Source organism: Centrocercus urophasianus, unplaced genomic scaffold, assembly GCF_019232065.1.
Source record: "Centrocercus urophasianus isolate 14NV4802_14NV808 unplaced genomic scaffold, USGS_Curo_1.0 seq_16, whole genome shotgun sequence".
Classification (NCBI taxonomy): Eukaryota; Metazoa; Chordata; class Aves; order Galliformes; family Phasianidae; genus Centrocercus; species Centrocercus urophasianus.
Window position 1 is genome coordinate 34,842,729 of NW_024884711.1, and position 14,965 is coordinate 34,857,693.

General features: G+C 40.3%; 1 protein-coding gene across 17 annotated transcripts in view; it reads right to left on the reverse strand.

Moving 5' to 3' along the window:
* PARD3 (par-3 family cell polarity regulator) overlaps positions 1-14,965 on the reverse strand; it is a 426,318-nt gene that overhangs the window by 283,509 nt on the left and 127,844 nt on the right. For all 17 annotated transcript variants that reach the window (XM_042816950.1, XM_042816944.1, XM_042816943.1 and 14 more), the window contains exon 3: positions 5,298-5,478. In XM_042816950.1, the coding sequence (XP_042672884.1) occupies positions 5,298-5,478 (181 nt within the window). The remainder of the gene's footprint in view (positions 1-5,297; positions 5,479-14,965) is intronic.

A 14,965-nucleotide genomic window follows, 5' to 3' on the forward strand; every position in this document is an offset into this window, starting at 1 on the left:
TATGGGGAGCAGCTGAGGGAACTGGGATTGTTCAGTTTGGAGAAGAGGCGGCTCAGGGGAAACCTTATTAAGCCTCGTCAAATACCTGGAAAAAAATTGTGGCAAGGTGGGTGTTGGCCTGTTCTCCTGCATAAGTAGTGATAGGACTAGAAGGGATGGCCTCAAGTTGCACCAGAGGAGGTTCAGATTGGATGTTAGCAAAAATTTCTTCTCCAGAAGAGTCTTCAGGTGCTGGAACAGGCTGCCCAGGGAAGTGATTCAATCACCATCCTGGAGGTAGTAAAGAAATGTGTTGATGTGGTACTAGGGGACATAGTTTTGTGGAAAAATATTGCTGGTAGGTGGACGGTTGGACTAGATGATCTCGGCGGTCTTTTCCAACCTTGGTGATTCTATGATCATTTTTGAAGATGGAATACATACAAACTTACTTCTGCAATTCTTTGCTAGTTAACACGCAGTGCTCCAGTCTATTAAACAAAAGCAGTATAAATATTAACAAATTAATTTTTAGAATATGCATTTGGGATTTAATAGATTGATACTTGTATCAAATCAGAGAAGTAAAATGAAGTGTAATTTTGAAGTATTGAAATTCACATTTATTTATGCACTCACACCTTAAGCTGTTTTGCTTAGTATTGGATTTTTTGAACACTGATTGTGAGATGCTAAGAAAAGATGCATATTTAACAAGGGATACAAGTAGTGGCTTTCCTGTGTTTACAAAATAAGCCAATGGCTTGGCCAGGAGCCGGATATCTCTGCCACAGTGACTGCCTTCCTGCCTTACAGCATAGCACATGTCACTACTTAGCTGTGAGCAGAAGATGCCTCTGAAGCTTTCCCACAAAGACTTGCTTGTTGTACAAGCTGTAAGAAAAGCTTATCAGCCTACAGATTATAAAAAAATGACTTTTCCCCAGGAAATGCCAGCTAAACTTCTCTTACTAGACATTGAGAACAAGCTAAAATTAATATATTTGAAGACTACCAGTTTTGTCTGAATAGATCAGTCCTTCCAACACTTGCTCATAGTCTTGAGCACATATTCTTGTTCCTCTCCAAGTTTATGATTTCTCCAAGTCTGGCACCAGAGTTTGTCACCCCAGATTCTGCATTCCTTCTCAGACCTACCTTTGTGATCCCACAGGAGCACTTGGTGGCAGAACCCGAACCCCAGAGGCACTCTAACTATGCAAAAACCCTTCTTGCAGTATTGTGCAATGAGCTGCTCACTAGTATTGTTTTGCAAATTACATTTTTCTTTCTAGATGTAGTGACTGCATTTCACTTTTTTCAGAACAGTTTATAAATGTATAAAGACTGAACCGTAGCCTTGACTTTCAAAGTACTTGACAGCCCATCTTCGCTTTTTATGCAATGCCCTGTATTTCAGTTCACATTTATTAAAATACTGAACAGTCCTTAACCTAAGAGGGTCCTCAGGGACTATACTTGATATGTCTTCCTTATTTGCCAGTGAAGTACTAAAAACTGCTCACAGTGCTCAGAGACATGCACAAATTCAAAGACAAGCAAGGTCATGAACTTCAATGTAGCAACTAATTCAGAGTGGCAGTCTGCATGCGTGCTCCTACCTGTGAGAAACAGACTTGTTTCCATTGTAGGGTAAGAACATGTATGCACGCAGGTGACCTCAGAGCAAAAGGTATGCTGCTGGATAGACTAAGATGTGTAACTGCAGCATGTTATTTGCTGCTCAACATGGCTAGCACGTCTTTGCAGCCAGCTGCGTGCTCACTGCATAATATTCTCATCTTGGGCATTTTTGCCATACTGGGTTTCGGAGAACAGAACATAAAACTGATGTCCAGAGTCCTACTAAAATATCTGGTATAGATCACTTGAACAAATATGCTGCACAAGTGCACCACTTCCGACTGGCTTTTCGTAATTTCTGAGTCCTCTGGCCAGCACTGCAAGAGATACTCAACTCCAGCCTTAGGAGAACCTTGTGAACCATTGGTGTCAGTGTCCATTCCTTAAAAAACTGGAATTTTCCTTGTTGCAACACGTTTGTTGCCTCCAGCCCTACCACTGCACCCAGGTGAGAAGAGTCTTGCTTAATCTTCATTATTATCACCCATAAGACACACTTATCTAAAAGCTAAAGCTAAAAAAAGGAAAGCTCTCTAAACTGCCTTTCTCTTCTCTGAACTGGGAAAAAAAACAGTCCTCTCAACCTCTCCTAAAATGTTTTCCAAATAATGTTTTACATTAAAAATGCTTTTTAACTGTAACTGCCGAAACGTTCAGAGAGACTTGTAACGTATAGTCACACCAAGACCAAGAACTAAGACCACCCTTGGTTATTTAATAAAGCCAAATAACTTAAAAGGAAATCTAGACAAAGGGACAGCCCTTTTCACAATGTCTCATGTAGTTGAAAAAGGATTTTATTTACAATATTTAAATGCATTACTGCGAAACAAACAACTTGGTTCACAGGCAGTGCACCCACTGCTGAACTGTCACTGCCTGACATCCTGTCTTATCTGCCAAATTGCTCATTAGGTTTGGCAATTTTCACCTGCGCCTCCAGTTTAGATTTCAGCAGGGAATAAACATCACTCTGCTTTAACAATCTTCCGCAGCGAGCTTCCAGCTTCTGCTCAGAAAGCACACGGGCTCACACAAAACACGCCTTGTGTTCCGCACGCTCAAAAAAATAATGCAGCTCAAGGGATGAAATACAACAATGGGAAGTTTAACTTAGGTTACAGAAAAACAACAAAAAATGGCGAAAGAGCCAGATAATGAGCGTCAGCCAGCTGCTTTCATCGATGAAGTACACTTTCCCAATGCAAAAGAACATAGGGGGTGTAGACCAGCATCATTTTTGTTTCCACATTTAGATGGGAAGATTCAATTTGATACAACCCCCTGCGTGCAAAGTACAGGCTATGTTTGTGCACGGGAAAGAGGGAATCCAGCTGAATATTACTACTCCAGCTGGACCTGATCTAGCTAACCTTTCCCTTGCTGAGAAGGCACGGGGGCGCGATCTATAAACAAACAAAGGGGTGGCATGGTAACCAGAACAAAGAGAAATCTCAGCTCCCCGACACCCAGCTCCAGCGCGTCCACACGGGGACCGGCCCGGCCTTACACCGCAGGTGAGTGGGTTCCAAGTGGGACGGAGCCTGGGCACGAGGAGCAGAGCGCAGCCCGCCAGCAAAAAGCACCAGGGACGTAAAACAAAACGTCTAAAATGCTGTAAACCAATTTCAGGCGGAATACTGTTTTTCATTTGTTAGAAGTAAAATATTCACCGCCAACCCTGCAATTAGCTAGAAAATTACAATAATTACAGCAATTTTGTATCCCATCTCCAATCCAATTAATAGATATATGACCTTGTCAACATGTAATAATCGGGATCTGCATCTACCACAAAACTGGATGGGTTTTATTTGCTGAATAGAACTTACACAGTAAGAAGATAATTATTTGAAATACTGAGAATACCATTTGTATGCTATGCTTCACTTCACAAATTATAAAGGAAATACAATAGGGATATTATTTCCATTTTCAATGTATATTTAAATGAAATTCTTGATAAAGGTAGGTTTAACATGGGATATTATTGCTGGACTGGGATCCTTAGCCTGTGGTGTGGAACATTTACAAATGAAATATATTGAATTGTCAACACCTCAAAAAAAAAAAAAAAGTAATAGCTATGTAAGACAACATGGTTGGTTTGCAATATTTATGACAAATCGTTTCACCAATTTTATTTTTTCACGATTTCATTAAAAACGTGTCAAAAGAGTTGTAATGCTTACCAGCAGTTTTAAAGGTCTTACACGTTTCTACAGGCCTTTGTATTGCTGGGTCTCAAAGAAGTTTCGGGTCATTTTAGCAGCCAGTGAATTGGCCAAGTATTACACGAATGACACCAAAGATAAGTGAGCTGTCTGATATATCAGTGAATTTTATCTGCTCCATGTGATTGTGATGCACCAGCATCGATACACTAAATAGCACAGCAGATGATCACATTAAGGAAAAAACGTGTACGTATGATCTGCTCTGAGCCACTCCAAGCTGAAAAGTCAGAAGGACAGTTTTTGTCTTACAAATGGAACTGAGATATGCATTTAGCAATGGCATACTCCAGTGACAGCAAAACAAAAGGGCACTGCAATTGATGCTTTTTTTTTTATTCTTGCCTGCCATTTATCCTCTCCCTAATTTAATTCTGTATTTTAATTGAACACAGTCATAACTTGAAAAGACATGTGTTCAAGTCTTCATAACCTAATTCTTAAACATTGTTCTCTCAGTTTTACAGAAAACACTATGGAACAAAACCCTTCAAACTTTAAATAGAGAGTTGTAACTTTTCCATTTGTGTTTTTACCTCTCTACTAAAACATACATTTTATCCATTAAAGGAACGCCTACAGAAAAGTAATCTCTTGGGAATTACAAATCATTTTTTAAAAGACTTCAGAATATCAAAGGACTGACTGATGTGAACCTCTGCTATGAATTTTCTGGAATGGCATCACTACTTCAAAACTTCAGTGGAGGAAATGACAGATAGTATAACTAAAGGGGCACACTGCTCAGTCTAAAATTGTCTTGCTTGCATGATAGATTTAACAACAATGAGAACTGCACTGTAAATGTCATTTGGTACTTTTTTTTTCCTTTTTAGTAAGCTGAAATACTCAGAATCCTTCCCAAACAAGAATGCTGATCTATATATATTTAATACTTCGTGGTTTTGCAACTAGTCTACATTTCAAAATAAAGAAAATAAAGGGATTTTCCTGGCTATGGTTTACTTTTTTAGAAAAGCATCTTTTCCCAGCACAATAAATGTATGTATCACAAGGTGTTTTTAAGGAAAGGTGATGAGCATAACTAGCAACCTTAAGAGGTTCAGTAGAAAGCGTTCCTGACTAGTTTGCTTTTTTTTTTTTACCCTTTTCTTCATTAAACGCAATAAAATTGGCAAACTGAAAAATAGAGCATGAAGCAACTGCCTTTAGAAATTTTGCTGTGATTTTCAGCGTTAGGACAATTTTAATCCGGCAGCACATAGTTTATTGCACCTAAAAGCAGCTTATAAATAATTTATTAAAACAGAAAGGTTTATTTGCTTGCATGCAACCAGCATTTAAGCCATTTCTCAATTTTGATCAGCATTCAGTAAGGACAGATAATGAATCACATTCCCAACAGCATCAACGTAAGAACACTTGGCATCCCCCGAAGTGAAGATGAAACATGTTGAGCTATGAAGCACATTGACTTACTTGCACGGAGGACTGAAGGGGTGACCTCAATTTCACTTGTTGCTTGGTAGGGCTGAAAGGCTGATGCTGCGTTGGACCCCAACTCACTGCCAAAAATCTCAGGACTCTGTGTGCCTGTTGAGCTGGCACTGGTGCCGTCGCCTCCATGGTGAGGATCTTGCTCATCAAACACAGCCACCAGCTGCAAACGACATTTAATCAACTGTTAAAAAGAAACCTCGAGCAACATCAAAGTGCCACTGGAGATGAGCATTTCATCATTTCTTCCCATTAAAAAGAAAGGAATGCCCATAAGCACTGACTCAAATCAAGGCTTAGACCACAACCCAAGCCCAAAGAAATGCAGCTCTGCCCAAGGGAGGGCCAAGGGCCAGCAGCTCCAACACAGCACAGACCCCAGCACCGTGAGCACAGAGCAAGTCGTACCAAGCCAGGAAACGCAGTCTCATCTTTCCTAGCAAACCCCTCAATCTCACCCAGCAGTACAGAAACTGCTCAAAGCCTGTGCACTGGAGGTACCACCTGCCTGCTGATACCTCTCTATGCATCACTGTTATCAAGTCAAACCATTGCCAATTACACAATATTATGGAATAAAAATACACAATAAGAATCACAGACACAGAATCACACAGAATGGCCAGGGTTGGAAGGAACCTCAAGGATCATGAATCTCCAACCCCCCTGCCACATGCAGGGCCACCAACCTCCACATTCAATACTAGACCAGGCTGCCCAGGGCCCCATCCAATCTGGCCTCGAATACCTCCAGGGATGGGGCATCCACAACCTCTCTGGGCAGCCTGTTCCAGCACCTCACCACTCTCTCTGTAAAGAATTTCCCCTGACATCCAACCTAAATCTCCCATCCCTCAACTTAAAACCATTTCCCCTTGTCCTGCTGTTATCAACCCTTTCAAGGAGTTGATTCCCCTCCTGTTTGTAGGCTCCCTTTAGGTATTGAAAGGCTGCAATGAGGGCACCCCACAGCTTTCTTTTCTCCAGGCTGAACATGCCCAACCCCCTCAGCTCCTCCTTCATAGGGGAGGTGCTCCAGTCCCCTGATCATCTTGGTGGCTCTACTTCAGATCCTCTCCAACAGCTCTCTCTTTTTTGTACTGGGGACTCCAGACCTGGACACAGTACTCCAGAAGTTCACACATGCTGAAAGCTACAGAGTATGAAGTCACCCTAAAGGGTCAAATTGCTACAAGTTAGCTTATTGTCTATTAATCTGACATTTGTTAATGTCTACTAACACAATTTCAGCAGTGGGCTTCCCTTGCAAAATTTCACTAGTCAAATTTCCAAAAATATTTCTGTTGTTTGCATTCAGATTCTCCAAGAAAAAAGTAAGATCCAAAGCCCAATTTGAAACTTAGCCAAGACACTAATTTAATTATGATTTGCCAAACCTCTGTTCACCATTGTGAGAGAAACAGGAAAAACATCATGGCTTTTTCAGTAAATCTAACATTTTTTCCACAATTTCTGAATGCTTTTATTTGAAAATAATTTCTCCCATTTTATTTGTGGGGACTCACTGAAAGGGAAAAGGCCAGCTCTCGTACACATTCAATTTTCAAGATGGGTAGAGAAGTCCTATGGATAACAGCATTCTGCAGCCTACAAATTAATCTATAATGTAATATCTGAAAGACACTTCTAAGAATGCATTACATTCTTCTGACCATATTGGTAGGGTAAATGGAGCAAATCAGCTTAAACCTGCGCTGATCTCTGCAAATTGTTTGTTTTAACGACACTTAGGGCTTCCTATTACCAGAAGGAACCAGAAGTCATTTTTATCTTTTTATTTTTCTTTTTTTCTTTGAGTGAATTTGACATCATCTCATCCTACAGATTTTAACCACAGTCCCATAACTCCAATCTGATCTATGCAAACATTAGTTGAAATAAATAAATAAATAAACAGATTAAAAATTGCAACTGGAAGCCCAAATGGAAATCATTTGGGAATAGAGCTTCTGAAACTACTTTCAGGCATTAACATTTTGTTGGGTTTTTTTTGTTGCTGGTTTGCTTTTTTTTTTTTTAATGAGTAGTTCTGAAACTGCAGAGAGTAGCCAGCTTCTGCCAATAATTCCATTCCTAATGCAAATTTAGGCTCTGGCATGTGCAAAAGAGAAAGAACAAATCAGTAATGGGTAAAAGTCAGTGCTCTCTGCAGGGCTATTTGGAAGGTAGGCAGCAGAAGGAAAAGCAGGCTGCAACAGCAGATAGAGTGGGTGGTTTTAACAAACGGTTCACCATTTTATATTTGAGAAACCAGTATATGATGAGATGGCACCAAAAGAGTTGGGACAATATCTAAAACATGAGTACATCAATAGTATGAGACAGCTAATTCTGTAACATGCTGAGAAATACCAATACTTACACAAATTGAAATGCATTTCTCAAAAGCAGCACACTTTACACTTCTAACAATTTGACTGTTTTGTATAACAGCTAATTATCAATCTCCAGCAACGGAAAATAAATTAATCCACAAGTGAAAATGTGGAAGGCATTGGTACACAAAGGATGAACGTAAGAATTCCAAGGATGAAGCATCAAATCTTCTACTTTCCACAGCATGTATCAAGATAAATCCCTAAATTACATTCTGCTCCTTTGAGGCTAACTGAAAAATAACACTGCATGCTCCTGCAAGGATTTGTGAATACATTAAACATATTAAAAAGTATGTTCATATCAATATATATATACACATGCATGTTCCACTGTAAGTTGCCTCCAGCTTTTTGCCTATTCCAAGCAGCTTACAACCTATGACTTCAGAACACCTAAAACAGAATGCTTCTCATTTCAAGCTCAGCTTTTGATCTTAGGTATTTTCACAGGTAATTCACCATTTTGACAGCATCAAACCTTCAAAAGGCTTCAGTTCCAATAAGAAGCATACTAAGTTGTAACATTCTTGCATACAACCTGTAAAGAAACACAAGCCATGATAGCTTTCTCCAAGCCTAATTAGCTTTGCATTAATTCTGCAGTAGTGGCATCCCGAACAACAAGCAAATCTTGACGACTGAAAGACCTACAGTGAATTACAGCTTGGACCTTGACTTCCAGAGCTTGGTATTCCACTCTTAGGGTGGCAGTGAGATTACAGGAAACAAGGGAAAACAACGTATCTTCCACCATACTCACACACTGAGAATTATGTTATGGATTCTCCAGTATTTTTCCTCAAAGGCAATTCCTTGAGGAGTGACATAAGGAGCAACACACAGCTGTACTTTGTGAAGCCCACAAGCCCGTGAGATCACTACCACGGAGGCAAACATTAAGAGAATCCATCGGGCTACTTGGACACAGGCCATCCATATCAGGAGGTCACTGGACTCACCAAGAAACCACAGCAGTAACAGATGCTTTGTGCCAAGGAAGCAATAACCTGTCAGCAAGGTGCCAGGCATGTTCAAAGGCCAGGTGGCAAAGCACGTAACACAGATTACTGGAGTAGCTGTTTGTAGCCTTCAAGTCAATGCTAAACTGATCAAATTTTGAAAGGTTTTAAATAGCAGGTTTACAAAGAGCACAGAAAACAAAGATGATTATTGTGCCTGAAAACAACAGCATCTGTGCAGAAACAACTTCCAGGTTGGTGCTTTCTCCTCTCATTTTTTCTCTTTTTTAGCTCCTTTTTTAAACACAACTGAAATTACCATAGTTGCACCCTATGCCCATTTTGAAATCAAGTGGACTGCATACCTCTTTCCCGAATTATTCTGTAATGATTACTTCCAATGCATGACACAGGTTTGTCTCCTGTTCTCCATCTTACAATTCTGGATTTGCCATGACCTGAGGAATCCACTACACAAATCATTCTCACACTGGAAATCAGTGAAAGGGACGAACAAACCGTAACAAAGCACAAGGAAAGAAAGCAGATAAGCTGATTAATATTAGATCAGGTCTTTAAAAGACTTTCCACCAAAATTTTGTGAAAATTGGAGTTGCTTAGTTTGTCTGAATTCATCCTGCAGTCACAGACCAAAGTCATATCAGCAACAGGACTAAATAAGTAATAATAATACTAATAGTAACAATATTTCAAGCCATTTCTCCCCTCTCCACCCCACCAATCCAGGGGACCTGAATCTGAACTCAAAGAATTGAAGCTATGGTTAACAGGCTACAGCAGGACACACTGCTTGCAGTTTTCAACCACTGAATAAAAAATCTGGAACTAAGAAATAAAACTCAGTAGCAAAAAATCAATCTTTTATCCTGAAACAAATAAATGGTAGGCTTAATTCAGACTGACATATTTGCATTTACAATTATAACAGCAATAGAAAGGAGATTTCAATACAGAGCCACATTCCTCATCAATGTAAACTGGCATGAGAAAAAAACAGCAGTTTGAACAGGCTGGGAATTTGGTCCCTAGTGAAAGCATATTAGTTTTTCCAAGAAGAAAAATGTGTTTAATATTCTGTAGCAGTTACAAATATGAAGAGAGTTGCTTTGTTTAGATTACCACCTATGGAAACGCTCTGCCAATTTCCCCAGCACTTATCTCCAGTCTTTAGCAATGTGTGAAAGGGAATCCATCATAAACTTTTCTCTTTCTTCAGCCAGGACTGGACATATCACACTAGACAGGTTACATGTACTCATATAAATAAAAAGCAAGAAGGATGATTTATTCTACTATTGACAGATAGCAGCAGTTTGCATTCCAGTATTCATTATAACAATTTCCTTTGATTCCTAGATAATTAAAAATTAGTAAACACATATGAAGTCTTAATTAATACACTAGATTAAGTACTTGAATTTTAATTAACTGGATTTAAAAAGAAACATTCGCTAGCAAGACTTGTTTACATTTTGATTAAATCCTAAGACCATATAAAACAATTCATCACTCTTACAGTGCAATTAGTTCATCCAAAACCAGAAATCCTCTACTTCACAAAAACCATAAAGCCAGAACGTCTAGCTGTATTTTTCCTATGACATGAAAGACGGACAAAATGATCACCTGTATTTTATATATTCCTAAGCATCTCTCCAAAACCTGTGAATTCTTTAATAATATACTGATGAATCTGATGCTGGCTCCTGTGTAGGCATCAACACCTGTTAAAAACCCTTTTTTGATATTTTTTTTTCCCCAATAATTAAAAGTTATTTTAAATATCTGTTTCCTTCTCACCAGGATAATTACCAGAGCATTTCATAATGGACATTCCCAATTTGCTCTCCTGCTCATCGCCCTGCACTCTGCAGCTGACCTGCTGGGTGCCCAGCAGCCTCCATCCCTCCGGCTGAGTTGCCCCCTCCCTGCTGGCCCACACAATGATTTCCAGATGTGGGCTTCCCTTACACAGCTGCTGTGTTCATCTGTGAGTTTGCTACACATCTCCTCCCTCAGGAAGGCCCTCCACATTCGGAACTGCCTTTCACACAAGTGCTTATTTTTCTGCTTTCAACAGACTGCAGAGGGCCACCTTCGAGGCCAAAGCTTCTCCAGACAGTTGTGCAGACTTAAGCACCTGTACCACCCGACTGACTGCCCATTTCCCTTGCAGTGAGCACAACCGAAGAGAATGCCAATAAATATCTACAGAAACACTGTATAACTGGCAATAACCCAAAGCAGACAGCATGGACTACTGCTCTGTGTATACTCCAAAGCAGAACTAATGAAGTCTTATTGCATAAGGCCCAGCAGTAAATCAAATTCCAGCTAATGGCACCTCAGAGCCCGAAGTGTCCAGAAATACAAGTTGTTGCACATGTAAACAAGTAAATGAATACAAGAGGAAGAAACAGAAATTCTGGAAAATAATTAACAAGGAAGCCTCTAATTGTAATTTCGATGCAAAATATTCTAAAAATGAAATAAACGTGTAGGCTTTCTAAACTGACTTTAATGACAACATGGCACACCTAAATAACTGTCATTTCTTGAGCTTCACTTTTCTACATGGCTCATTAAAAGCCCATTTAAATATAACTACTGTATCAATGAACTGGTAAGATGAAATGTGGAAAAAGGGGACATTTTAACAAATGAGACACTTCTGTCTGCAGACATAAAAAAAGGACTGATTAAAAAATACATATATATTATCTGAGGCACCCTGTGCTTTATCTCCACCCTGAGTCCTGAGCCCCTCAATACAGACTTAAAGATTACCCAACATTTCAAAATAAGAAAAAAGGCAATACAGTTTAAATTCAAAGTTATAGCTGAACTGTAGCACAAGTCTTTGTAATTTCAAGCAAGTCTTTACCTAGGCAATTCAGCTTCAGTTGGAAGCCAGAATGAGCTTTCAGTAACAACTAGTCAAAGTAATTTAGATCGAAGGGAGCACAACTGGTACCCTCTTAGCTTTACTGCATTATTGCTTTTGAAAACATACAAAGATCATTTCAAGGGTCACGTTCTATTATCAAATTAAAACCTTGCATTAGATCTTACATGAATTATTCAAAAGCATAATCTCATAGAGAATCAGAAAAACCTAAACTGGAAGGAACCTTTGGAAGTCTCAGCCTCTGTTCCATGTGATCTTTTCCAGCCCCTAAACACATCCCGGTACCTCGGACTGGGTCAGCACAGCGGTCTTTTTGTACTGGGGAAATCAAATAGTGCAAAAGCAGAGGGAATACAGTCACTTCTCTCAACCTGCTATACACTCGCTCCTGAAGCCCAGGATAGCTGTCCCCAGGCTGCCTACCAGGTCAGCTCCTACACCACAAGCAGTGAGCTTCCAGCCTGTACTGCTGTGTGTTCCAGCCTAGGTGCAAGACTCTGCATTTCCTGAATATATTCTGCCTCCTCAAAATCTCCAAGTACAAAATAATCACTGCTGGAAAATGTATCATAGGTCTAATTGAAAGTCATTCTTAAATATGCTGACTAACTAAACATCCTTCCCTTACCAAACTTAGCATAACATACCAAGCTAAATCATCTTTGCAACATCAGAATTCAACTATTAATTCAAAAGACACGTTAATTTTACAGGTAGTTTAATAATCTGCTTCTTTCATAATTCTTTAAATCTAGGAAGTGATTCTGAAGTAAATATACAAGGTTTTTATTAAAACATTGCTTTTGATTATTCATTTCCTACAGCACTTTGATCTGAGGAATTCTAGAAGCAATATTAAATTGCAATCTAATCTTCTCCCAGTAGGAATTAAATATAGTTTTCGATACTATACTGTAATTTACCAGACTATTTTTAAAATATATTAGTTTAAGATGACATATTTTTAAAAGACTTCTCCTCCCCTCCTCTCTCCTCTACTGCTGAGCAACAGCCTAAAAACAAGCACAACGGTGGCACCCTGCAAGGCACAGTGCATCTTTTCTAACTGAACTCTCTACTGGGCCTCCACGGCTTAAGTCAGGCTGAGGCTTAGACCAAGAAATACATGGTAAGCATTAAAAGTAATCTGAGGACAGATAATAGATCGTAGAATGGTTTAGGTAGGAAGGGACTTCTAAGATCAACCAGTTGCAACCCCACTGCTATAGGCAGGGACACCTCACACTAGACCAGGCTGCTCAAAGCCCCATCCAGCCTGGCCTAGAATGCCTCCAGGGTGGAAGCATCTACACCTTCTCTGGGCAACCTGTTCCAGTGTCTCCCCATCCACATAGTAAAGAATTTCTTCCTAACATCTAGTCTAAATCTACCTTCTTCCAGCTTAAAGCCATTTCCCCTCATCCTGTCACTACCCATCCTTACAAAAAGTCCCTTCCCAGCTTTCCTGTAGGCCCCCCACAGCTACTGGAAGGTTGCTATAAAGTTCCTCCAGAGCCTTCTCTTCTCCAGCTGAAGAGCCCCAGCACTCTTAGCTTGTCCCCAGAGGGGAGGCACTTCAGTTTGAGATCATCTTCGTGGGCCTTCTTCTGGACCCCCTGTAACAGCTCCATGTCCTTCTTGTGTCAGGGGCCCCAGAACTGGATGCAGTAATCCAGGTGGGATCTCATGAGAGCAGAATAGAGCGGCAGAATCACCTCCCTCAACCTGCTGGTCCCAGTTCACTTGATGCAACCGAGGATACAGTTGGCATTCTGGGCTGCAAGTGCACGTTGCCAGCTCACGCTCAATCTTCCATCAACTGACACGCACAAATCTTTTCTCCTCAGGGCCATTCTCAGCCAAACTCGTATTTGTGCTTGGGACGGTCCAGACCCAGGTGCAGGATCTTTCACTTTGTCTTGTTGATCTTCATGAGGTCAGCATGGGCCCACCTCACAAGCTTTTCAAGGTCCTTCTGGATGACAGACAGATAAACAGACAGACAGAGGCAGATGCCACTGAGCTGCCTGATAAGTAGGCTGGATTTGCTTTTTCATGCCCTCAGTCTTTGAATATTGTAGAATCATAAAGGTTGGCGAAACCACTATGATCATCCAGTCACCAACCCATCACCATCATGACCACTAAACTATATCCCTCAGCATCACACCTACTTGTTTCTTGAGACCTCCAAGGACAGTGACTCCATCACTTCCCCAGAAAGCCAGTTCCAGTGCTTTATCACTCTTTTTGAAAATAAATTTTCCTAATATCCAACCTGAACCTTTCCTGCTGCAACTTAGGGCCATTATACCAGATACATAGGTTATGCATCATGTACCAAATGAGCATCGTGCTGCCAGGTGCAATGTGTGGCCTATCAGATAAGAATACACAGAGAATGCACCAACTCCTTATTCTGCAAAGTCTTTCTGAACGATAGGCCCAAATCCGCAGCTGGATAGTGGCCATTAACACCAGTTAACTTCTGTTCCATCTGTTCTCTCCAACAGCCAGATAACCCCCTGCCCTATGCCAAATGGCCTGAACGCATTCAAGGCAAAAATAAATAGTCAAAGCAGTCTACCTATCATGAAGATGACACACTCTACTAGAAGATTATATATCATGATAGTTGGGGTTTTTATTGGCAGGGCAAACTCACCCTGAATCAGGGATGGATGAATGAAAGGTTTGTTACTGTAACCCTGTTCTTGAATGCTGTTTTTCTGCTATAATTTGAATCACAGTGAGGAAGGCTCCACAGCCAGTCTGAATTAGCTTCAAGCATGCTCCACAATATCCACCAACCATCAACAACACCAGCAGCTGCTAAGCTGAGTCCCACCGATGGGCAGCCAATGCCACTACCGTGCTCTGACGCTTATGAAAGTGGGGACAGCCACACAAAAGCCAAAAAGAAAAAACACTGCAGATATACCACAAAAGGAAGTGTCCTAATTAAGACTATGGACAAATCATTTCCAGAACTCTTAACTATGCACAAAACTTCAGCTAAAATGACAGTGCAACAATAGAGAAAAACATTCACACTTCTTTTAAACCATTTTAAACAATATTTATCTCTCTCTCCGATGTTTCTCAGCAAAAATGAAGACATTACAATCAGACAGCAGTCTCCTTTCTTCAGTTGCTGCAGCTTCCCCACACAGCAAATACCAAAGCACTTAAGCCCATGTACATCTAGGATATGAGGGCAGCTGGGAAAAGTATCTCTGTCTTAAATTAGAAAGATTTTCAATCACGTTTTTTTAATCATGGGGTTTTTGTAATGGGTCATTTCTTCACCGACTCTTCCTTTGAAAGCATACAGAATATAACTATAGCTGTTTTTTTCCTTAA